The sequence below is a fragment of the Amaranthus tricolor genome, chromosome 16 (assembly GCF_026212465.1).
Source record: "Amaranthus tricolor cultivar Red isolate AtriRed21 chromosome 16, ASM2621246v1, whole genome shotgun sequence".
Lineage (NCBI taxonomy): Eukaryota > Viridiplantae > Streptophyta > Magnoliopsida > Caryophyllales > Amaranthaceae > Amaranthus > Amaranthus tricolor.
In genome coordinates, this window is record NC_080062.1 from 3556573 (window position 1) to 3583075 (window position 26503).

Below are 26503 nucleotides of genomic sequence, written 5' to 3' on the forward strand. Positions count from 1 at the left end.
CAATCAATGGAATATTATCTTCCATTACCATTCTTTAGTCATGCACACCAAACAAAAGAATCTTCATTACCAATTCTCATATCCATTTTTTCATTACTATTGCCATTACAACATTTTATTCTCATTACTTCATTACCATCAACCAAACGGGCCGTAAGTGTTATTTGAAGTTTATTTTTTTACAAACATTTTGAATGATTAAGTAATTTTAATAAAAACTATGTATGGAACGAAAATCTATTTGGTTCCTATCTAATAAAAAAATAATTTAGTTATGTATAAATAAATTTATTCGGTTTTTCTAACCTATGCACAATACACCAAGGTGCATTGATTTAGAAAATAAAATTGGTAATTATTTAAAATTTATTTTGTATTCTCTAAAATATAATTACATTTACCTATTCTAGAAGACATATTCTATTGAATTCAAAATAATTATCAAAATTATCGTCTAAACCTATGCACTAGTTGCATAGGTTTGAAATCTAGAAATTTATTTATGAGGGAAATTACTTTATTTCAGAATAAATATTCATTTTACTTTTGCACAAATTTTAAGAAAATGTAAGTTAGTGGTGAAAAGAAATTAAGTTCGAACATCTATTCACTGCAAATAAAAAAGAGTTCGAACATCTTTTAAAGTTCAAATAAATGTGAATCATAAATAGCTTTTAAATAGAAAAATAAAACACTTATAAAAATTGACCCAATAAGAAAATGACATATTTATACTAAATCGGAGGGAATATATGATAGAAGTATAATAAATTAAATTTATTCTTGAGCTATACTAGAGTAAATCTCAATAAGATAAAATTAAAACCAAAAACCAGATCCTCTTAAGCATGTATATTGTATCATTCTTTGATTTGGTTCCTTTTACTAATGGATATCCACAAAATACCCAAAGAATCTTTCAAGCATAGAAATAAACTTTTAAAAATATAGCTTAAAGAATCAAAGAGATTTTAATTACTTACCAAAAGAATTCAAAGATATATGGAAAGAATCCAAAAACTTTCTTTCATTAGTTTATAAATAAATATGTTTCTTCATTAAAAAGGAAAACTTGGAATTAAATCTACAATTTGATACATTCACACTTCAAGAAAATATTTTTAAATGGAAAAGAATAATTTTGTCAAAGAGAAAATCTACAAATTCTATTTTTATATTTAAAAAAAATATTTTAAAATGGAAAATTTATATTTTAACACTAAGAATATCTCTAATAATAATGGAAGAAAATGATCTTACCAACCAAATTGACTTCACAATTAGAAAATAACTTTAGCACATGACTACGCATACTTCTAGCATTAAAAGAAAGATTTTACTATATGCACCCAAAATATGTATTTTCTTATGTGTATTTTTATTTTTCTGATTTTTTCTTTAATTTTGCGACATTTTAATTTTGGCAAGTATCTTACATACATTTTCTCGATTAATCTCATTCATTTCTCTCTCTTTATCTCCTTCATATGGTTTCTCATCCAATTATTTTTTTTTTCTTTCGTTAATATATGTCATTTATATGGTTTTTCATCCACTTATTTTTTATCTTATTTTTCGTTATAAATTAGTAAAACAATTTTTGCATATTGTAGCAAAATCAAAGAGGCTGTGACAATATTATATACTTTTTCATTTTTTTAGATACTCAAAATCATAATTGCACACATGTTAAGATTGGGGAAAAACGCATTTACTTATAATGGTATATTAAAAACAAATGATGAAAATTAGAAACATATATATACATGTGTACTCTCACCTTTGATATATTAAATGACATGATATTGATACAATAAATGTCGCAATCGACACTATTATTTATAATGATAAATGAAAGTTAATGTAATAAAAACATTATTTAATTAATTTAATTTTATTTTATTTTATATAATAGGAAAATTATATTCAATTAACAAAAAATTTTTACTCTTTTACCATACCGCTCTATAATTCCAAAAAAATATATATTATAAAATTTTGAATTTTCTAATAAACTATTCTCTTAGTTTTCTATGTTTGTTCTTTAAAATATTAACTAAAAAATCAATGAGGAATTCTACATTATACTGATTTATCATTTATATAAAGAAATATAAATTAATGAAGTATTAATTTCTTTGAATAAAGAGAACTGGCCGGGATAATAATTTATTATTGAATCAATAATTTGGAAATGAATTGAAGAAAAAACTTGAGTGCTAGTGGATTTTTTATTAATTAAGTTATAAAATAGTTGATCAAAAATGACATTCTTTGGACAAAGAACGGCCGGAGTAATATTTTAGTTTTTTTTTTTTTTTTAAGGTAGGGTGATTGTGAATCTCATACGACATACAAGCAAGAGGGTGATTATTTTTTTCATAGATGGTAAGATTCAAATTTTTAATGACGACAGAAAATTTGTTGAACTATTAGTTTAATTTATAATTTTCAAAAATGAAATAATATTTTATTGTGTGATAATTTTTCTAGAGTAGGTAAACTTTTAAAATCACTCAATACTAAGTAAAGATATTCATATTGAATTAGTAATTTGAATTGCGTGAGAAGTAAAAGTAAACTTTGCAAGTAATTTTAACAAAGGAATTACAATATTTATCTATTTAATATAAAATAAATTTTATGGAAATAAAAAAGTATTCCCTTTGATTCACACCATTTGTCTCATTTTACACTATATCCAATGCACTGATATATTCCAAAATATCTCGAATAATTAAAATTATAATAAATTATATTAACCAAATTTACATTAAGACGAATCAAACAAGATCTTTCTTGAATATACTTTGAAATTTAGATTAAGAATAAAATTCAAATTAGAATGATCAATAAATGGAGTTAAAAAATCAAATTTAATAATTCCCCTAAATTGAAGAGAGTGGTATATAATTTTAAAAAATTAATGATGGAAAAAACTAAAAGCCTTTGTTCCAAACCTGACACAACACAATCCGATATTGACACGATCGAATATAATGTGACCAAAATTTGTTTGGCAGACTTCTTTGACAAGTCTAATGGTAGGAAACCATGTCGTGATGAGCCATCTTCGTGTCTGTAAAACTGTAATGACTCATACCAAGTCGTGTTGTACATATATAATGTTGTGTTTGGCCATCCATTTAGATTAAGACCCATTAAAGACCAAAAATTCATTATTCCTAATAGGTCAGTCTAAATCTAAAACTTTTAGGCCATACAAATACTAATCCTAGTTTAAATCCATAAAAATTAATAGGTTTGGATTTAAATGAGTACGAACTGAATCGACCTTATATGACCAACTCTACTTAAAAAATTTACCATATTATAGGCATTTAAGGGAAAACAAAAAAAGAAAAAAGGCTAATAATTTTTTTTTTCCAATATAGACTAAATGACAAAAATCACACACAAATAAAATTGAGTTAGCTTATAAATAGAGAGGAGGCTACTACCGTTTTGATCCCCCTTCATCTGCAAACTTCACGTGCTTTCTTTCTCTTCAAATTACAACTTGTGTCTTAAAAAACCTCTGTTCTTCCCCCTGTTTCATCTCCTCACACCCAAATTGATTTTTTTTTTTCTCCAACTTTTTATATCAAAATTAAATTTTTAATTTGATATAATTGAATATATTCAAAGATGGCATCAAAGAAATCATCATCATCATCATCAAAGAAATCTAGTTATAATGGTTCTTCATCTGGTGCTGTTCCTGCATCTTCTTCCATAGCTGACCTTTTTAGTCCAAAGCCTTCTGCTTCTTCACACCCACATTCTTCTTCTTCGTCTTCTTCCTCTTCTAGCATCTTTGGCTCCGTTTTTGGCCCTTCTTCAATGGTACTTTTTTTTACTATCTACTTTTTTGTTTTTAATTCGGGTAGCCTAGAGAATCTGAGTGTTATTAGAGTTTGTTAAATGGTTTTTAACCATTAATTTAATTTGTTGATTGAGTTGATTTAATATCCCACTTGAGTTTGAGTGTGGAAGGGTTTCGAATTAGTGACCTATTATTAGACACATTTACTTCTGATACTATGTAATGGATTTGTCTTAACAAAAAAATTAATATAATAGTTTTAGCTTCAAAATATGTTATATACCCTGATACAAAAAATCACTACAGAAAAGAATAGAGCGAATTAATTATTCTTATAGGTAGAATAAAACGCCTAATAATCAGGTTAAAGAGAAAGCCTTCACTAAAACCGTCTTTGTTCTTATTAATTCTTTACCTCCTTGGCTCCTTGCTATCGTGATTTACTTGAAAATATAATTAAGGTAACTTTCGTTATTTTTTTCAACAAACGCCCAAAAAACTAATAGCGTATATAATATATTGATTCTCCAAGCTTAAGCTTCTGATTATATTGTTTCTTCATGTGATATCATATGTGAATATGTCAAAAAAATTACAATTTTAAATTTCAATTTTAAATTTCATGCACCTCACATTTAAAGTTTAATATTTAGCTTGTAGGAGGGTGTGATAAAACACTTAAGATATTTTAAAGCTTTAATAATTAACTTAAATTTGTTTATTAAGTTGGTTGTTTGACAAAAGTTTTCTATGAATTTTTGAGGTTTAGCTCATAGGTGTTTAGTTTCTGTGAAAGCTTAGGTTATGTCTTGAAAATAGAGATTTATTCCCTATTCATCTTTTAAAATCATTTTGTTATATTTTTGAGTCTTACAACTTAACCATTTGAATAAAACATAGCAAACGCATTAATTTATTTACTCTAAATAATTATTCATATCTTTATTACATACTAGCTAGCATAATTAAGCCAATTTATAAAGACAAAATCAATATAAATTTTTAGATGGTTTAAGGTGACAGTTTTATGTGAAACTATTATCCTTTTCATCTTTTTCTTTGATGATAATTTTTTATATTAAATTATTTTTTAAAAAAAGTATTTTCTTAAAATATAATTTATTATTTATTCGGTATTCTGCTCATTTTTTCCTTTCGTAGAAATTTTTTATATTAAATTATTAAAAAAAACAAAAAGAATTACACCATAGGAGCTAGAATAACTTATAACCAAAAGATTTAGTTAGTTTTTAGTTACTAGGACTAGGATGTTTGAAACAATAAAAGCATGCATGCAATAAATTTAACCAACAAAATTTCAATCAAATAATTCAGTTGGCTTCCTTAAATTGTGAATTTTACTTTCCCAATGCAAAAATATTATAATAAATGTTACTCCCTTTATTTATAATCTTTTTAACAAACTTTTTGACTTACTTGCATGTTATTATGATCTCATACACTTTGTTCCTACTATACACTTCTTAACTTTTTCAAATGTTGGTGTAGTTCCAAAGTGTTTCTTGTTCATATTATCCTTTTTTGGCTTTGTTTTTGGGTTATTTTTTGGTATCTTTCTCTATGGTGGGAAGAGACGTGAGATACCAAACCAATGTCTTAAAAGAGTAGTTCAATTTTTGCTTGCTTTAGTTTTTATATAAGAAAAGATACCGATCTTTTAAAAATTTTATCTTTTAAAAAGTTTTATATTTTGTGTAGATTTAAATTAAATTAAATAATGTCAACGTATTAAGTAGTTTAAGAAAATATCGATAATAAGGCTTGAACCTAAATAATACTGTCACATATTAATATTTTAACCTTCTTAACTACTAGAATACTTAAAAGCGTATTTAGAGATATAACTTTGAAAATGTTGTTAGTTGACAACATTAAACAAGGCTACATCCACCCGTGTTTCATTTAGAATTATATGAAGGTTTTTTAAAAATACTATTTTCGTCCTCGTAAAGAATATGTATGATGTTATTGGTCCACACGTGTTACATATCTAACAATTTATGATGTCTTCTTCATGTACAACAAAAACTTGCACAATTGAATTTTCAATCTTTAGACTCAATTTTTATTTTACCTTCACCATTCTATATATTTGTATCTACAATGCTTATTTTCACGAGAAAAATAAGGGGTAAATAATTTTTCTCGGATATATATTTTAGCCTCTATGATATTTATAGTTTGACTTTTTAGTCGTTTATAGCTTAAATAGAATAACTATAATTTGACATTTCAGCAGCCTTCACCTAAAAATCTGACATCGCACTAATAGTTGATTTGATTATTGGCTTGGGATATGAGGGACCAAGTACAATTCAAGGTGGGTTCCTACTTAGATGCCTGTTATTGTAGACCCACATGAATTGATAAATGACTCCACTATGATCATCTTTTAAATGGATGAAATATACTTGATGCTTCATGGTGTCAAAAGATTGGTGTATTTAATAGTCACTTCATAGAATGTTTTGAGGAAATTCAAGCTAATGCTTTAGATTGATCAATAGGAGTAGCTTGCATTTTAACTATCAATTTGTCTTATTTAATTAGATTCTATATATTGGAAAACAATGCACTTTCTTTGGTCCAAATAAAAGTCTTCTTTTGTGATAATTATCTCTTAGATTATTTACTTGATTGATGACTTTATCTTAAGAACACTACTATATACAACATATTGATAAAGTATACTTTTCCAACTAACCTATCTTAACTTGAGTAATATTCATAATCTAAAACAATAACGAAGAGAATATTTGGTATATATTCTTGAACAACCTCTTTTTTAGTTAAGCTCAATATTATCTAAAATGAAATTTGATTTGACGAAAAAATACAGTAATTATTTTTAGGGTTTCGAAAATGTAGTAAATATAACAATTTTATTTTACTGAGCTAGTAAAAAAGGTAAGAAAAAAATAACTACAAAGAAAAGAAAAGAAGGGCTTATCATAACTATATTAAACATTTAACGATTTAATTATATTTATTTTTTATTTTGGGTAAGTTAGAGAATCCTTATAGATAAAGGGAAAGAAAATTAATATTTTCTAATAGGTAGTGAGAATCAAACTCCTATCAAAAGGGTGAAAGAGTAACACGTCAACCAACCATGATACGTAAACGTTTAACAAAAATAATTGAAAATCTTAAGGCTAATTACATGTGTAAAGATGCATGCATGTTGGAATTACATATTTACTCCTTAATTCTTAATGTGTGTAGTTATTCATTATTATATGTGCATGCATTATATATATAATAATTGCACTTATATTAATTCATTGATTTTTATTCATAGGGAAGAGGAAGAGACTCCACAAATGCTAATATAACGAGACAATATGCTACCTCTGGTAAAATATACTTCTTTTGTTGTATTTTTCTTGTTAACAAAGAATTTTAAATAAGATTTAAAGAATATGTATTTGTTAAAAAAATATATAAATTTAACTTTTAAAAAAATGAGTGTAAAAGTTAAAGAAATATAGAATAGAAAAAAACAAAAGCAAAATAGATATTTGCATATTTACTTTTTATCAAAAATAATAATTTAATAAGTAATTTAAAACCGCTAAAAAATATAACAATATAATAAAATTGAGGAATTAAGTATATGTTTCATATGTGCATGTTCAAAATCCTTAATGCATTAGAGTTGCCTTTATATACATTTTTATCTTTGTTTTACTTTGGTATTATTCATTTTATGATTAAAGTTATCTAATTTTCGTTATAGTAATTTAAATTTATTATTATCTATTATATTATAAAGTAGCCCCTTTATTATAAAAACAATTCATTTTTGCTCATTAAATAAGCTGCACTATAATTTAAATTTCATGTTTAAAAATAGAGCACAATAGTTATATGTTACACCCGATATCAACATCGTCATATTCGATATATTCTGTAATCGTCATATTCAGTGTATCATAGTTATATTACTTATTTCTCAATGTTAGGCCAAGAGAGCCATTGGGAGAGTGGAATGAATTCTTATTATCAACAACAAACAGTTGATCAACCTTGCAATTTTAGCAACTCAATCTATTATGGTGGCCAAGAAGTTTATTCTCCTACTACTCGTTCTAATGAATATCATGTGGTAATATACACATTCCTTTTGTTTCTATTTAACTCTCTTAGGACGATATTGTTATAGTGTGAGTCGAACACTTGTCTCTACATATGTACGAAATCAATTCCATTATTTTATTTCTGTGTTGTACGTTATGCAAATTGATTATTTATATTAACAAGATTTTTAATCAAATGATCCGAGTCACGACTTAGATACTTAGGCATGTGCTTAGATTCATCCTACTAATAATACTAAATAATTATAATGAATAATGTACTTTTATAGAAGTACATAATTTATATTTATATATTTATATATATGAAGAGGATCAAGCGAAAATGCCCTAAGTTGGTAAAAACACTAAAGTAGCTAGCTGGGTTGATTGTTTCTCAAGTAACATATATTGTCTAAGGCGTGACATATATATATTGCTAAAGATATCACACGTGTTTCAGCAAAAAAAAATTTTTTTGAAAATTTCAGATGTAACATATACAAGTACACGTTCACGAGTGACTTTATTTCAAGTCAAAATACACACCACCCCTATAAAAAGATATGTTACCCAAAATGATATATGTCACCCACATATATATATATATATATATATATATATATATATATATATATGAATTCATATATTAATTTTATTTTCAGTTCAAGAAAGATGAGCAAGATGATGATCCCAACAGTGCCTCAAGAGGAAATTGGTGGCAAGGTAATTTGAATTCTTTTTTTTTTTTTTTCAATTTTTGTACTTTGCTTAATGACGATTTTAATTCTTTGGATCAAATCAATATTTCAGGCTCACTTTATTACTAGTAATGGAGGCTCTTAATAGATGTTTAGTTACCCCTCTTAAAGTAAGTAAAGGCAAGTTCCTTCTTTGTAATCAATTCATCATCAAGGCAATAATTCATGACCGAATCTTATTAAACGGCTTTCATATAGACTTAGTCAGATACAATTTAAGAAATTGCATTTATACAACTACGGGTGAATGATAAAATTCAATATATTATTATAAGATTAGGGTGGATCAAACATTCATCTTTATATATATATATATGTACAGAACCTTAATTATATGTATATACTCAATTCAATATTAAGTTCAAGTAGAATATTTAACATCAGATATGAAAAAAAATTTTGCGTTGTATCCGCCTCATGGTAGTCGCTTCTAGTCTATTGAGACGTCAGTCATTAACTTAAACTTTTGACTCACATTTTAAATCATAGGGCATGCATAACGAAGTCATAAAACATACTCTCTCCGTTCTCTAATGTTTTTCTTGTTTGAATTATTATGATTAATTAAAAGTTAGTATTAGAGTAGAAAAATCAATAAAAATTAGATTATTCTAAGTAAATTTTCCAAATTTATTTTGAAAACCGTGAAAAAGTAAAGTATAAGAAAAAAAAAATCAAGCGGAAGAAGTATAACAAATAGTCTAGAATCTGCATAGCAGCCATTATATGTTCTAGATCCATGATAAACTGATAATACTGGTATATATGAAAATGACAAGAATCTTTAAAAATTCAACTTATTCTTTTATGCAATTGCATTATTTATTCTTCCATTTTGTTAATATTGTAAATTTGACTTTGGCCAACTTTATACCAATCTTTTGTTGCAGGAATTATATGAAGGGGGGACTTCTGCATCTTCTTAGCTAGCTTTATAAATTCTAGAAGAAGAAGATTTAATATTATAATATACCATATAAGTTCGAGAATCGGGTCTTGTCTCGAGTACTACTTTTCAGATTAGACCCCGAGTTCGATTCTCACTTAGTTTTTTTTTCCTTAGTCTGCCCTGTAACAAAAAAAATACCATATAAGTTGAAAATCGAGTTTTTTCTTAAGTACTACTTTTGTGATCAGATTCGAGTTCGATTCTCACTACCCCTGTAACCAAAAGAAATACCATATAAGTTGAGAATCGGGTTTCGTTTCAAGTAGTACTTTTCAGATTAGACCCTGAATTCGATTTTTACTTAGTCCTCTTCGCTTAGCCTACCCTGTAGCAAAAAAAATACCATATAAGTTAGTAGTCTTAGAACACAGCTTATATATACCTGAATCAAGTTGCTGGAGTATGTTTTTTCTACCAGTTATCTTGGAAGGCATAGCTTAGCTTATTAGAGCTTATTATAGCTTATTAGAGCAGCTTTGTCTAACATACATTTAGTTTTTAGTTTGTAATGCTTATAGTATGTGATGAATATGATGAATTCTCCTCTGTATACAGAGTTGGTATTATTAATATATACTTTATACCTTTATATTTATTAAATTGGTTTGTATGATGTTTTTGTTATAATGTTGAGTTGATAGTGTAAAAATAAGACCGCATTGTATCGGCTTCATTGTAAAGGTTTTTTAAACAAAGGAACTGATACTTTCCACGTATTTGACCATATCAAGGAATATCTTATGATTTAAACCAAAATTTCATCGTTACGGTAACTGCATCAAACCAGATACTGCATCACTTTTCCGTTACCGCAATCGCAACTGTTAGCGAATTTTTACACCATGATTGAGATCCAAGTTATTGGTACTAAATGATAGAATGATAATAAATATTTAATATGATTTAGCTAGAAAATATAATTAAGAAGGTTTATGTGATGCTATGCCGTATGACTCTAATTTTTTTTTTTTCACAAACATTCATTTTCATTTATTATCGCTTGTAATATTAATGTATTATGAAGAAAAATACATGCTTAAGGACAAAATATTGAATTTTTGTTACCATGAAAATGACTACCACTTTTCATGAAGGTTAAAATTAAAACTCATGATTCTCATTACGCCATTTAATATCAATAATTAAACAGATCTCTAATGGTAATCAACAACTGCAATCCTAGAAGTATTAAAACAATTTACGTTCTAACCCGACTTATCAATCGAGAGTAGTTTGCGAACCATCTGTCTAAAACAAGCATTCTCATACAATTCATAAAAAAACAAAAAAAAAAAATAATAAAAACAATATATACTCTCCGTCTTATCAAATTTGCTAGATATATAAGTATTTCTCATATGAGTTAATACATTTTACTTGCACTTTCCATATACTTCATGAGATTTGGAGACTAGGTTTCTCAAGCTTTGACTGCTAAAGTTATGTACGTTAGAAGTTAGATGATCATTGATAGAACATAACAAGAAACTGTCTACAACATTGTGCTTCATTATGTGGTAGTACAAACATAAGAAGAGCAACGTAACGAATCTGGTATCGAAAGATTGTGCACACAATCAGCTCAGCTCCGAAAATCGTTTCGTGCAACGATATGGCTCAGACTAACAAGATCGTCGACTAACAAGATAGCGACGATATGGCTCAGACTAACAAGATCGTCGACTAACAAAATAGCGACGATATGGCTCAGACTAACAAGAACGTCGACTAACAAGATAGCGATGATCTGGCTCATACATCCAAATATGGAAAATGCGAATGCATTAACAATACTAACACCCCGATAATCTAAGGAAATCTTGCTGAGAGGACAAAATAGGACATAAGACAGAAAATCTAGTATTGAAATCTACCCATTTGGCCTACTTTCGAGTTCGGAGACGAGAGATTACGATCCATGCCCGATTTTGTTATGAGAACAATTATCACGAACACTTTGCGTATGCGCATATGCAAGAATTACCCATAATACTGAAACTGAAATCAAAGTAAATTGATTCATACAAGTCTTACATAGTACACGTAGTTATATAACATCGACATTTACGGCCCGTTTGGTTGAAGGTAATGAAGTAATGGGAATAAAATGTTGTAATGACAATAGTAATGAAAGAATGGATATGAGAATTGGTAATGAAGATTTTTTTGTTTGGTGTGCATAACTAAAGAATGGTAATGGAAGATAATATTCCATTGATTGCATTTGGTTGTTAGTAATAAAAAATGGTAATGACTCTTAGTTTCATTATTGTATATTTGTATCTAAAAGCATTATTGTATCTAAATTATTCTATCTAATGATTCTTTTTTTAATAATAATATTTTTTTGAATAATTACATACATTACCTTTTTTTTCTTCATTATTTTTATCTTCAGCTCGAAACAACATTACCTTATTTTATTACTACAGTAATACTTCATTACCATTACCGCCTAATACCATGTTGTTTGATGGTAATGAAAATGGCCTTTTTGGTAATTTCATTACCTTATTTTATTACCATCCATTACCATTGAAGGCATCCAAACAACCAAAATTTTACTTAATTTTATTACCATTACCGCCCTCTAATACCATGTACCAAACGGGCCGTTAGCACCATGTATCAACTTATTCGCAGGTGCTTCAATACGGATACTAAGATGTGTGCTTCGACTGGAGCATTTCAAGGCAATGTGTAAGCTGCAAATGCCAAACCAAAAAACGAACAGAGACATGTTAGTAGTCGGAAATCAGTACGCACATCCAAAGGAAAGGACGACTCGCTGTGAAAACTCACCGCCACACTTGTAACCAACAGGACGATCAGCAATGTTGCAGCGCTTAGGGATAGTGATCGCAACCTCAGGTTTAGCCCCGGCACTTCTCGCTGTGTTAGACAGCATAACAGCACAGAGACAGCGCGGGTTTTGACCTAACTTTTTTATTGTAGCACAGCAGGTTCGTGAAACCGGGGCACTCTCATCTTGTGCGGCCATGGCACAGGGAGCAAGTTTGAATGCCTCTCGCTCCGGGGATGATCTTCCACACGCTCCACCAGCATTCACCCCATCAAGGCCTGCAAGGCAGATTAGAAGGAAAACAAGCGGAATAATGTGTTTCATGGGAAACTCCATTGCTTCAGTTATCAAAAGCAAGGGAATTATATAGGAGGAGCTTCGGATAGATCTTTATTTCATTACCCTGATGTCATTCAGTGGCTCCTGCCTAGGCGGGTTTAGAGCGTCGGAAAGCATAGTGCAGCACTTTCGGCTCGAATAATCATTTCATTTGGTGAATTTTCAAACACTAAGAGGATAATATAGGTTAAGCAAATGTTAATGCTATCATAGTGGTTTCACACTTTCACTACTAAATTTTACCAGTTTCTAGAAGACCTTACCCTTTTGCGATTATATACACCTAACTCCCCCACTCAAAAACAAAAACAAATCACCTGGTAGCCCTACTGTTATAATGATATAAACAAAAACAAATGTTAATGCATTTCCAAATTGAGATGTTTAGGCCACATATTTAATGATATAAACATAAAAAGTAAATATAAATATTATTAATAACGATTTCAAGACCGAAAAACTCGATTAATAGAGATCAACCTTGAACAGAAACAAAATTTTAGTGGGACTCAGGAATACATATCTCGCACATGTACATGTCCAAATGTCATATCCGTGTCTAAGTGTTGAGGATCAATAAGTATATGAGGTAAAATGAAGAGTACGAGTGACACAACTCCAAAGTAAGTTCCTACACCGTGTGAAGTTAAAGTGAGTTGAACTAAACTAAAGGAAACTCAACTCTGAAGAAGTCTTCCAAAAGAGGCCCTATCTCAAGTACATGCATTGGATCACCGACACTACAACAATACCGAAACTTCTACACTGCATTTTGGACAAATAATCGGAAATAATTCATAATCTTCGAGTTTTAACACTTGAGCATGTACCTATATACTATTTGAGTTACCAATTCAAGTTACACATCCATTAACCGAATCAGTGTGAAACTGTCGGTAACCAAAAAACCATAGATAGGCAGATAGCTAAGCTTGACCAAGATCAAATTTTACAGTATCAATAAAATTGGTTTACATATCACTTGTAAAGCATAGACAATTTCTTCCCAACAAACAATTTAGACTAAACTCCGCCAAATATAAGTAGAGAATTGAGTTTTATCTCAGTTGGAGCATTAACTGTCATTCTCAAATAAAGTCATGAAATTGAATCTCACCTACCTTTTCTCTTCACTCAGTCTACCCTGTAATTGAAAAAAAGTAGCATAGCCTCCAAAGTCCAAAAGGAACACTATAAATAATCAACTAATAATCAACCTATCCCCATTAAAGTTAATTACCCACTAATCAAATCAACCTAAAATTTTAAAATCAACATCAAAACTAGAAAAATCAAAACTTTTCCATCATCAATAACATGGGTTTGCATATCATCTTTAAATACATAGATCAATTCATCCAACAAACAAAATTAGACTTAATTCCTACAAAAATAAGTAGCATAGGCATCAAATCAACACCATAATCAACTAAAAAGATCAAAACTTTACAAAGATCAACATCATAGCTAGAAAGATCAAAACTTTTGCATTCTCAATAACTAAGGTTTAATACCACCATTACAAGAATCATTTAAACTACAAAATACAAATAACAGTACTAACATTTAGAAAAACACACTAATCAAATCAACCCAACATTTAATAATCAACATCATAGATGGTAAGATCAAAACTTTTCCATTCTCAGCAATTGGGTCTTCAAACCACTTTTACAAAAATCAATTAAACTACAAAATATGAACAAATTACTCCTACTAACGAGTAAAAGCATAAAGAACAAAAGCAATATAAATAAGAAGAGCAGAAGGAACCAAGATAACAAGAGGAACAACCGCCGCAAAAGTATGAGAGCTTCCACAAGACAAACTGCCCAACTTAATCTGAGCTACATTAATTAAAGCCATCATCAAAAATCCACAGCCACAAACAGATCCAATGGCGGATACAAGCATGCCAAGACGAAGCCCAGATGTATGAATAAATGCACGGTAGGAGTCATAGTGTACAGAGATGCGGAAAGCTTGTTTAAGTCCTAAAGCGACGAGACTTGAAAAGAGGAAAGACCCAAAAGAGTAGACATGAAAAGCGACGAGATTTTCAGCGACTGAAGTGTTTAGAGAAGAGCAAGATGGGTCGGTAATTAAGGTGTTTGATGGGTCGTTTGGGTTCCATGAAAGACCGATGAAGACTGCGAGGGTGAAGATGGAGTTCACGTGGATGATTCCGTCAAGGGCTGTTATGTGTATGGAGGTTCCAATGGGTTTTTGATGGTGGTTGTGGATCAACATTTTTTTGTGGGTGGTTTGATGGAGGAGCCGAGGAGGGACTAGGCCCTAGGGTTTTGAAATGAGTCAAGTGTATGAAACTCAAAGTCAAGGAGAATGATGTCTCAATTTCAATCCTTGGATTGTACGACTAACATAGATTCAGGTAGGTTGATCCGAATAGAATTGAAAACGAGAATAGTAATTTAAAAAACTGAAGATCAGAATAGAAAAAAATTGTGATGATAAGTTATTGTTGAATTTCAGTAGGGTATGATCGTGCTAGCACACGAGTAGCGCGATGGGTGTATTATCTCTCAGCACGTATGACCCGTGCTCAGGCCTATCCTAGCATGATTGATGCATGAATTTTCCACCTAACACGATGTTTGTTGATTTAGTTATATTCTAAAAATGGAATTTTTTTTAAATAACAAAGCGAGTAGATAAGCCTATAATATGTGCTGACATGAGTACATGATTGGTTTATTATGTCGCGACATGTTAAGAAACTCCATTTGTTAACCATTTAATGTTGTATCCTCCAATTACCAAATAAAACCTATATATTCCTTTAAAAACAAGGATTTTTAAGTGTCGGTATGAATGAGATTAAACGAAAACAGTGAATTTATTTCCAAATATAAAAATGTTGTAATAAGAGTGAAACAATTCAAAACATCAAATGATGCAAGTTGAGAGAGACGAGCCGGAGGGGTATTATTGGACAATGTCCAATCATTTATATTCTCTGTATCAACTCTACAAAGATACAAATGTATTGAATAAATAATTCCAAAGCAAACAACAATAACACACAAAACGCTAAAAGAAGAAAAAAATAGGACTGTTCTAAACTATAATCACTATGTCATTTAGCAATGAACTCTTGTGGAACCTTATTATCAAAACGTAAATTCATCGAAATCTACTCGATTTCTACTGGGTAATTGACACTCTTTGAGGATCAACATTCTCAGTATCATCATGAGATGCAGGTGAGTCAATGCTAGTCTTGGTTGACGCAGTAGGTGCAGCTGCTAATTGGTTTGCACTACTCTTTGACTTCGTCTCACCACCTAAGTAGTTCGTGAGTACTCGCTTAACTCCTAGACCGCGTTTAGAAGCCTTACAAATCTCTCGGTTGACTGAAGGAGTTCGCTCTATTACCCTTGCAGGGCTAACCAGCAGTGCAGTTTTAAAGCTCGGAGTGCATGAGACAGGCACTGACTGCGGTATGGAGACCTTTTTGTGAGCCATGACACTCATGTTAGGTGCAGTGGATAACTTATCAGTTTGTTTGGTTAAGTCGTCAACATATAATAGATCGTCTATGCGCGCTAGAATGTTGAAGGCTAAGCTCTCTAGAACTCTCGAGTAGCTTTCGAGGATGGATTTCCCTATATCCTGCAGCATGGAAATTATAGTTAGGATAGAGCGGGATCATTGTGGTCGACTTTTGGTTGATTTAGCCAACCACACTGATTCAGAATAAAGACTTTGACATTATTATTGTTAGACGCAAATAAAGAAGACGAAATGGACCTTGTTGCACTGGATTTTACTGGTGTCTAAAGAAGTTTGAGTGAGTCCAGGGAAGCGTTGCTTCAAGCATAAAAGTAACCTTTCAGCCCTCTCGGCAAAGATTTCTCGTTTGTCTCCATCAACCATTAGATCTCTAACAATTTCCCATGACGATTTTGAGGTGGAACGGATGGGATTAGTGATGGGTTTTGAGTGTTGTCTACGCCGCCAAACGTAGATTGATGCTTCCACACGATTTGCTATCTCAAGAGCAACATGCTCCGTTGCTAGGTCCAAGCAATCAAGCAAGCATTCGGGAGAGAAGTGGTCTGATGTGATGTACCGATAAATCATGTCTCCTAAGCATGCTCTTCCATTCTGAGGAAAAACAAGATTTTGATGCAACATTAGAATTTAACAATTATAAGTCGCAATACCTCCTTGTCTCTATTGACAAGGGTATATTGGGTACGATGATGATGATGATACTGAAGTCACAATAACCAATTTCGACAAAAACAAAACAAAAATTTGACAATTTAAGATTTTAGACCTTTGAAAGGGTTTCAATGTAGGACTCGGGAACTTCCATTTCGGCTAAAACCATGTTGTTGATAGACATAGCGGCTTTAAGTATTTGATGCGTGCATTCACGCTTGTGATCAAGTTGCTTCCTATAACTCTCTTGAAGACCGCTAGAAGCAACCCGCGGCACTGGTAGCCACCACTTCTCCTCTTGCCTATGTAAAGTTTTTCGGAATGACGATGAACCATCACAATCCGAGGCTACTATTCCTTGATCAACATACCAAAACTCGGTCTTGCTAAAACTATCTAGTATATCCTGATCACAGCACAAACATAAAGCCATTGCATAAAGTAATAGGACCTAAATACTGATGTATACAAGTATGAAAGTAGGATTGAAGTCTTACAATGAGCATTTTGTCGAGTTTACGAAGAGCGGGAAGATTAATAAAAATATCTGTCCGGGGTCTGCAAGTCATTACCTGAAAATGTGCAGTAACTAATATGTCAAAGATCAGTTAAATTTCGAGATTGCTATCACGTCTCACTAAAAGTATCGAAATTTGTTCTTAAGACGCATGGATATACTTCTCCAACCGCCCCAGTGACTTTGCCTAAGTGAGACGTTAAAAAGCTTTCAAATGGTAAAGTTAAACGAGCAAACTCAGTAGAACATAGGGGGAATATACCCTAAGAAAGATGAAGATCCTTAGTGCCTTCAATAGGTCAATATCATGTCATAGAAGCTATGATCAGGGTTTCCGAGAGGGATGAAAGACCGCATACCATATCCTTATTAAAGAAGGTTGCGACTATTAGGTATTAATGTAAACTTTGACAGAATTGTACAAACTAGAAAGAATGAAACACCTCAAGCTTTTTGCCATCAGGAAATGTCTGCCAAGTTGGAATTAACTCAACAATGTGATCACCAACACAAAGAAGCCATTCCATCTCTCTTCGCCACATCGATTTCTTCTCCATGGGCAATGGCTCGAGCCTCCATAACTGTCCAAATATTGTTGCTATACAATTCACAACAAAGTACAATTAGGAATTTTAATAAACTAGCTTTTATAACCGTTAAAAGAGTATAAAACATATTTTGAGGCCCCAACCATGATTTAAGCTTTTGAAGTCAGTGTAACAAGAGGTCATTGTTTCGAATCTGACCCATCCTCATTCGAAGTATAATATTATGAGGGGGTCTTTGTTAGGCGTGACTATTCGTCACATGATTACCCCATAGGCAACTTGTGTGGACAAACCCACGAGGCACCCATGAACTCGGGCCTACAAACCCACAAGTAATGAGCGTTGATTGCATACAACACATGATGAATTCCACTCTTTCTCAAAACCATATAGTCTTAGCCTCTTAGGAGAATTACCCATCAAACATATTATACAAGTCTATAACCTATTATTTTAGCGATGTAAAGTATAACCTGAGCCCATAACAAAAAAAGTAAACAAAATAGACAAAGAGAGAGTAGTGTAGAAATACCACTTAAATTAGTGATGGCATTAGAAACAGCTAGAGCAGTGGATACCCCTTTTCCACTTCCTGACATATCCTCTCCAAGCAATAGCTTAGCAAATCTCTCTTTCATCATTTCCATTTCTGAAACATTTAAACAAAAAGTTAAAATACAACATGAATTACACCAATGGAAGTCCATATCAATAAAAATATTGATTTGCAAATGAATATCTCCGTTCTCCCCTTAAATTTGTACCATATCACTCAAAATACAACTTAAATATATAAAAACATTGAGAAGCAAGTGCGGAGTAAAATAAAAAATTACTTTACAACGTAAAATTTGCTACAATTCTATTTATAGTGCACTAGTAGTACTTTTTCTATACTTCTCTTCCACTGTATTCCACATCTCTCCTTAGAGTATACTTCACTTTTTTCTTTAACCATTAAAAAACTTATCTATGTTATATGAAGCAAGTTTTTTTGAAATAGAGTACTTTAGAACCTGCTACTTTTAATTTCGAAAATTATACTTCTGAAAACATATAAATAAGCTAAAGTAAAATTAATACTCCCTCCGAATTAATTTAGATGTCCCATTTGCTTGGGCACGGTTATTAAGGATGGCGTGGGGTGCATTAAAAAGGGTAAGTAGTGAAAGGTAAGTAGTGAAGGGTTGTTGGGTAAGTAAGGTATATGGGGTATGTTCGTAATTACTTGTGTGAACTAAGGATATTTAGGTAAAAAAAGATTGACAAAAATAGAAATGGGACAACTAAAAAGACTTTGCTAAATAAGGAAATGGGATAACTAAATTGATTCAGAGGGAGTATAAATTAATATATAAGGTCTTAATTTACGCTATGTAGTTAAACTCGTTGGACCTGCCCAATTTTATCCATGCTTGGTAGGAAAATGTACACTTAACTACTCGTACTCCTACGTTCCATTCATAAGATATAAGAGGTATTTGGTAAAATAGGGCTTATTTTGATACAAATAGAAATTTAGATGGTCAAACCGTCAAATGCTAATATTTGATAAACTATCTGATTGAAATCACTTATTGGTATAAATAAGCTATTTTTAAACAAGGGTTCAAAATTATTCGATCAAATCACTTAATAAAATCAATTTATTAAATCATTCACGATAATTAACAATCAGCTACCCACCATTATCACACTCTTTTTTTTAGTCACTTGTATTTGCTACCAGAAATGTTGAAACCCATAAAACCATCACATAATGATCCAATTAAATCATAAACAAGAAGAAACCCACAAATTAAAATTTTCAAAACTTACCAGAAATGTTCAAATTATGCTTCTTAAGCTCCAAATCATGAATCAAAACAGGCTTACTTAACCCAGAAACAGCAGAAGTAGTTGGTTTAGGAATTGCAGCTTTTGTAATAGGCCAACCCAAAAAATTAGAAGAAGAAGAAATTGATTTCTTCCCCAACTTAACTTCACCTTCACAACCGTCAGAGCAACTCTCCTTACTTCTTCTACACTCTGCAACAGACTCAGTAACTGACTCAGTCCCTAACCTACTTGACTCAGTTAAGCTTAAACCATCTCCTTCCCTAAATGAAGTACCCATCTTCAAAGATTTAATCTTTTCTTAAACCAAGTTTAAATTAGAGGAAAATGTTAACAAAATTTTGAATTCAAGTAAATAAAGTTGGAATCTTGATGAAGCATTTGAGCTTTTGAATGGAAATAGTGAATAGTGGAAAGCTTTTTGAGGTGAAAAATGAAAATTATTAGGTATTGTGGTAAGAAAAAGAAAGAAAATGGGAAAAAGAGTGGGCCTTAAATTAAAATTTGATGTTGGTGTTCCCTCTTAGACTCTCTTTTTGTTATGAAATTTGATTTGGAAATGCAGAGTAAGTGTGTAAAATATGGAGTGTGAGAACTTCTAACGTCTATGTTACTTTTTTCACCCTTTTTGTATATTCAAATTATATTGATAAAATATAGAAGGTGGGACTATGACATGTTGAACGGCTACTCCTTCCGTCTACGATCACTTGAATTTTTTGGATGATACCAAAGTAAGTTAAAATGTATTGATGAGAATAAAAAAAGTCAATAAAGACACTCTTATACAAAGAAATTATTGCAAAGTATAAGGGTCTAACTAAAAAAAGTGTGACAATCTCTTAAAGATGAAGAAAGTATATTAGAATCCATGTCTTTGTCTACGTTCTCGAATAATCCAAATTTATAAAAGCAGATAAAATTGTTAATATTCTTTAAATAAACGATTTTTTTATAAATAAACTGATATTTATAATCTAACTTTCACCCATCCGCTATGAATAATCCCATATTTGAATTATTTTTTAATAATTCAATATTTGTCCTTAATTTACTATCAACATAACATTTTATTTTATAATAATTGAATATTTGCCCTTAATTTGCTACCAACATACTCTATTAGTATGCTAACAACAAACTAGGGGTAAAGATTTATTTATTATAAAATAATTCAAAATTAAGATTATTCATGAAACAAGGTAGTAAAACAGAAATTAGGGTTTGAATACTTCTTGTATTATCTTTGATCAATGGCCAATGTCAAATATATATACACAGCTATGAAACTTAAGAAAGGTAAGAAAATAAATACAGAATAAGAATATTTCTGAATATCCTAAAATATGTTAAAGAATATTTCTAAGAATCCTAAATATGTTAACTTTCCTACACTCCCCCTCAAGTTAGGTCTTCGGGTCACCGATACCTAACTTGCATAGTGTCTGTTCGAACACCTCAGAACTAACAACCTTTGTAAGGATATCAGCAAGCTGGTCCTTTGATCTGACAAAAGGAAGGCTGATAATATTATTTTTCAATTTCTCCTTAATAAAATGTCTGTCAATCTCCACATGTTTGGTTCTATCATGCTGAACTGGATTCTCGGAGATGCTAATAGCAGCTTTGTTATCACAAAAAAGTCTGCAAGTTCGTCTTCTCGGAAAATCTAATTCACTTAGGAGCTTCTTTAACCACATAACTTCAGCTATTCCCTTTGCAATGCCCCGGAATTCTGCTTCTGCACTTGAAAGAGCAACTACTTTCTGTTTCTTACTCTTCCATGTAACTAGATTGCCTCCAATAAGAGTAAAGTATCCAGATGTAGACCTCCTATCATCTCTGTCTCCTGCCCAATCAGCATCTGTGTAGGCAATAAGATCTAAGTGTCCATTCTTCTTATAAAATATCCCTCTGCCACTGGTACCTTTAAGATACCTTAGAATCCTCATAACAGCTGCCATATGGTGAGTTTGGGGTAGGTGCATAAATCTGCTTACAACACTAACTGCATATGCAATATCTGGTCTCGTGTGAGCAAGATAAATAAGTTTCCCGACCAACCTCTGGTATTGTCCCCTATCTGCAAGTTTCTCCCCTTCAATCATCTGTAACCCGTGATGAGTCACAATAGGAGTCTCTGCTGGTTTACAATCAATCATACCAGTCTCTGTAAGTAAATCCAAAATATATTTCCGTTGGCTTATAAAGATACCTCCTTTTGACCTCAGAACCTCAATGCCAAGGAAATATTTTAGCTGCCCCAAATCTTTCATTTCGAATTCTCTGAAGAGTTGCTTCTTCAAAGTATCAATCTCATGTTTGTCATTTCCAGTAATAATCATATCATCTACATAAATGATTAGACATGTGATCTTTCCTTGTCGCCGTTTGAGGAACAAAGTGTGATCTGAGTTACTTTGTTTATACCCAAACTTCCTCATAGCTGCTGTGAACCTTCCAAACCACGCCCTAGGAGACTGCTTCAACCCATAGAGAGCCTTTTTTAGCTTACATCCTTCTCCTGGCTTATAGTCACTTGAGAACCCTGGAGGAGCTTTCATGTATACTTCTTCCTCTATTTTCCCATGGAGAAATGCATTCTTCACATCGAATTGATGCAAGGGCCAGTCTTTATTTGCAGCAACAGAAAAAAGGACACGAATAGTATTAAGTTTTGCAACCGGAGAGAAGGTTTCTGAGTAATCAACTCCATAAGTTTGTGTGTACCCCTGAGCTACAAGTCTGGCTTTAAACCTTTCAATCGTACCATCTGCTTGATATTTTATAGTGTATACCCATTTGCAACCTACCGTTCTCTTTCCTTCTGGTAGTTTACATTTTTCCCAAGTTTCATTCTTGTTTAGGGCAGAAATTTCTTCTTCCATTGCTTCCTTCCATCTAGGATTCTGTAAGGCTTCTTCAATATTTCTAGGTATGTTATTGGAGTAGAGAGCAGCATTAAAGGCAACAGCTGAGAGAGAGAGATTGTCATTATTTTCTTTAAGAGGATATCTCGATCTTTGTGCTTCGAACTCTGGATCATATCTCTTAGGAGGTATACCTCTTGTACTCCTAGGTGGCAACTCATACCTGTGTGGCAACTCCACATCTGCAATATTGTTATCAGAAATGCTTTCAACAATTTCAGGAACATTAGAATTTACCTCCTGTAACTCCTCCGGATGCTCAGTGGGTTGGACAGCAGAATCAATCTGAAGATCAGTCTGAAGAGGAGATACTATGTTTTTAGTGACAACATCAGTGGTTTCACCTACTTGTTCTTTTGGTTCCTGATCAATAGTAACTGGATATAATAACCAGCTCAAGTCATCACTAGTATTCTCCCCCTGAGGACGAGGCTGGGTATAATAATAAGACTGTTCAAAGAAATCACAGTCCATGGTAGTATACATCCGTTTATGTACAGGATCATAACACCTGTATCCCTTCTGATGTATCCCATATCCCACAAATACACACTTAAGAGCCCGGGGTTCAAGTTTGGTTCGGGTGTGTGGAGGAAGATGTACATAAACCACACATCCAAAGACACGAGGTTGAAGAGAATGGGAGGGAGGTATAGAAACAAAAGAGGCTAGGGTTGCAAGGGGGGTTTTATAGTGGAGAGGTTTGGAGGGTAGACGGTTAGTAAGATAGGTGGCAGTGGCAACGGCTTCAGGCCAGAAAGAGGCAGGTGTATTAGACTCAAGGAGTATAGCCCGAGTAATATCGAGAAGAGTACGATTTTTCCGCTCGGCCACTCCATTTTGTTGAGGAGTATATGGGCAAGAGGTTTGATGTATCATGCCATGATCAGAAAAAAAAACCTTTTCATAGAAGAGTTAACAAATTCTCCTCCATTATCAGAACGTATAATTTTCAGGGTGGCTTGAAATTGGGTATGAAGCATATTATAAAAAGTAACAAACACAGAAAAAACTTTAGATTTGTGTTTAAGAAAATAAACCCAGCTCATACGAGTGCAATCATCAACAAACAGAACATAATAAGAATAGGTACTAGTAGCAAAAACAGGGGCTGGTCCCCAAACATCCGAATGTATCAAAGAAAAAGGTGTACTAGTACGAGAAACACTTGATAAGTAAGAATGTCTATGGCTCTTAGCCAAAACACAAGTTTCACAATCAAGAGTCAACATTTTATTCTTAACTGAAGGGAACAAAAAATTTAAATAAGCTAGGGAAGGATGACCAAGACGTCGATGCCATAACCAGAACAATTGATCAGATGAACCACGAGCAAGCAAAGCTTGACCTTTTTGAGTCGTCTCATCAACATAGTATAATCCTCCTCGTTCAGTACCATGTCCAATGACGGTCCCGGTCTGAGCATCCTGCACAACACAACCAGTGGAAGTCATAAGAATAGTACAATCAAGTTCTCGAGTAAGCTGACTAACAGAAAGTAACTTATGTGATAAACTCGGAACCAATAAACAATTTTTTAAATGCATAGAGGGAGACACATGAATAGAACCGGCACTTTGAACTTTGACACACTCTCCATTAGCAGTTTTAATATGAGATCGATGGATGGGTTTATGATGGGTCAAATCTTGTGGGTCGAAGGTCATGGTGTCGGTGGCTCCACAATCAAAAATCCAAGGTGAATTATTAATTATGGAGCTATGTATTTGGGTTTGTGGTGTATAAGTGGGCCGATTTTTATGGTTTAAAGGGGAAAAGGAATTATTTTGATCTTTTTTATAAATGGGCCGTGGGTTTGTGGGATGCTTAGGGTTTGTGTTGGTGCTGCTATAAAAAGCCAAAATAGGCAAGTTCTCATTTTCACTCCCTCCTTTACTTGCGGTCGGTTTCTCCTTTCTCTCTTTAAACCATGCGTCTCTCTCTCCTTCCTCATTTCTGGTTCCTTTTTCATGAGCATCCTCCATTATTTCTTCCTTGTACAAACCTCCATGGTTGGGATCCTCTTCGCCGGTAACCTCTGTTGTACTGAGGAGGGCTTTGCCGCCGGCCCGGTGTACCGGTGCCTTGGTGGCAGCCTTCTTCTTCTGTAGATCTTCCCACCAATCCGGATAGCCTACGAGCTTGAAACAAGTGTCCTTGGTGTGTCTTGAACCACCACAGTAAGTACACTTCAGGTTTGTTCTATCCTCTCGCTGGAGTGACGTTTTTTCCGACCGGTGATGTGCGATGAGGCCACAACCAATTTCTGAGGGGTGATGCCCCAATGATGATGTGTGGACCATAATTCCACGCCTTGAAATCTCCCTTCGAACCGCCGCATAAGCCATGTCTAAAGTTGGGAGAGGCACTTGATTTATCAGATCTCGTCTCTCCTTATCAAGAGTTTCATCTAGACCGGCCAAAAACTGGTACAATCTCTGAGTTTGAATAAATTTATTGAAAATGGTAATGTCCTCATCACTTTTCATGGGATTCGGTTGTCTCCGATCTATTTCTTTCCAAATGGTATTTAGTTTACTAAAGTAAACCTCAATAGTATCATTATTCTGTTTTATTGTACTTGCCTTTGTACTGAGATCAAAAATTTGGAGCTCGTCTCTTCCACTGCCAAGAAGAGTTTCAATACCCTTCCATAAATCCCATGCTGTATTGTAATCTAAAAATTGATTAACTAGATCAGAGTCAATATTTGTGATAATCCATGAAAGAACTATCGGATCTCTTTGTCTCCATTGTCTGTAACTTGGATCTGCAGGTGTGAGGGGGGCGGCAATGATGTGTTTGAGCCGTCCTCTGCTGTCTAAGGCTATGTGCATTAGTTTGCACCATTTTGTATAGTTGTGGTAGGTTAATTTTTCGGATATTTTTAGATCTGGTATTGAGTGTTCTGGTTCTGGTTCTGGTTCAAGTTTGTTGGTTTTGTTTATCTGTTGAAACATGCGAAGCACATGTTCCATCTGTGTCATGGTTAAAGTTTGGTTTTCTGCAATTTCGGAATCGGCCATAGGTAAGGTAAGGTTTAGAATAATAAAGGTAAATGATGAGGCCAAAAAATGTTCGACAGCCCTGGAACACCTTTCGGCTCTGATACCATGTTAAATTAAGCTGGACTTATTGTGAATGCCAGCATATTAACGGGAAGACACAAGTGCACACACTTCATAAGCTAAGGAGATATATACCATCCCAAAACCATATGGCAATGGGAAGAAGGTCTCTAATAGCTTATAAAGCGTGCACACCATTTTCAATTTATCGATGTGGGATAACTCATCCCAACCCCCCCCCCCCCCCCCCTCACATGCGAACCCCCGTCAAGTTCGCATGTGGGAGTAATCAATTAGGGTAGGAACGCCATTCTTTTCGAACCTACCATTTTTAAATTGTTGATCGAACCATCGGCTCTGATACCATGAAACAAGGTAGTAAAACAGAAATTAGGGTTTGAATACTTCTTGTATTATCTTTGATCAATGGCCAATGTCAAATATATATACACAGCTATGAAACTTAAGAAAGGTAAGAAAATAAATAAAGAATAAGAATATTTCTGAATATCCTAAAATATGTTAAAGAATATTTCTGAATATCCTAAAATATGTTAAAGAATATTTCTAAGAATCCTAAATATGTTAACTTTCCTACAATTCATAGCTAATAAATTTAAGATTTAATTATTAATATTATT

At 32.5% G+C, this 26503-nt stretch overlaps 4 protein-coding genes across 5 annotated transcripts; 1 reads left to right on the forward strand and 3 right to left on the reverse strand.

Moving 5' to 3' along the window:
• Positions 1–3437: 3437 nt before the first annotated feature.
• On the forward strand, positions 3438–10428 carry LOC130802974 (uncharacterized serine-rich protein C215.13-like). 2 transcript variants are annotated; one of them, XR_009039842.1, is made up of 6 exons: positions 3438–3846; positions 7149–7203; positions 7813–7955; positions 8589–8649; positions 8737–8804; positions 9575–10428. XR_009039842.1 is itself a non-coding variant. In XM_057667111.1 (6 exons), the coding sequence occupies exons 1-5, from the start codon at positions 3649–3651 to the stop codon at positions 8751–8753; spliced, it is 474 nt and encodes a 157-aa protein (XP_057523094.1). In that variant the 5' UTR covers positions 3481–3648; the 3' UTR covers positions 8754–8794; positions 9575–10426. The 2 variants fall into 2 exon arrangements, 1 of the variants encoding a protein (XP_057523094.1); XM_057667111.1 differs by having other exon boundaries at positions 3481–3846; positions 8737–8794; positions 9575–10426.
• Positions 10429–10955: 527 nt separating this feature from the next.
• LOC130802976 (uncharacterized) lies at positions 10956–14213 on the reverse strand. Its single transcript, XM_057667114.1, has 2 exons — positions 12436–14213; positions 10956–12338 (listed from the first exon to the last, which is right to left on the reverse strand). The coding sequence occupies exons 1-2, from the start codon at positions 12770–12772 to the stop codon at positions 12322–12324; spliced, it is 354 nt and encodes a 117-aa protein (XP_057523097.1). The 5' UTR covers positions 12773–14213; the 3' UTR covers positions 10956–12321.
• Positions 14214–14238: 25 nt separating this feature from the next.
• On the reverse strand, positions 14239–15206 carry LOC130802975 (uncharacterized). Its single transcript, XM_057667112.1, has one exon. The coding sequence runs from the start codon at positions 15023–15025 to the stop codon at positions 14492–14494; it is 534 nt and encodes a 177-aa protein (XP_057523095.1). The 5' UTR covers positions 15026–15206; the 3' UTR covers positions 14239–14491.
• Positions 15207–15626: 420 nt separating this feature from the next.
• On the reverse strand, positions 15627–20451 carry LOC130802977 (rop guanine nucleotide exchange factor 5-like). Its single transcript, XM_057667115.1, has 7 exons — positions 19847–20451; positions 18561–18677; positions 17924–18078; positions 17461–17535; positions 17079–17369; positions 16547–16903; positions 15627–16408 (listed from the first exon to the last, which is right to left on the reverse strand). The coding sequence occupies exons 1-7, from the start codon at positions 20142–20144 to the stop codon at positions 15941–15943; spliced, it is 1761 nt and encodes a 586-aa protein (XP_057523098.1). The 5' UTR covers positions 20145–20451; the 3' UTR covers positions 15627–15940.
• Positions 20452–26503: the final 6052 nt, after the last annotated feature.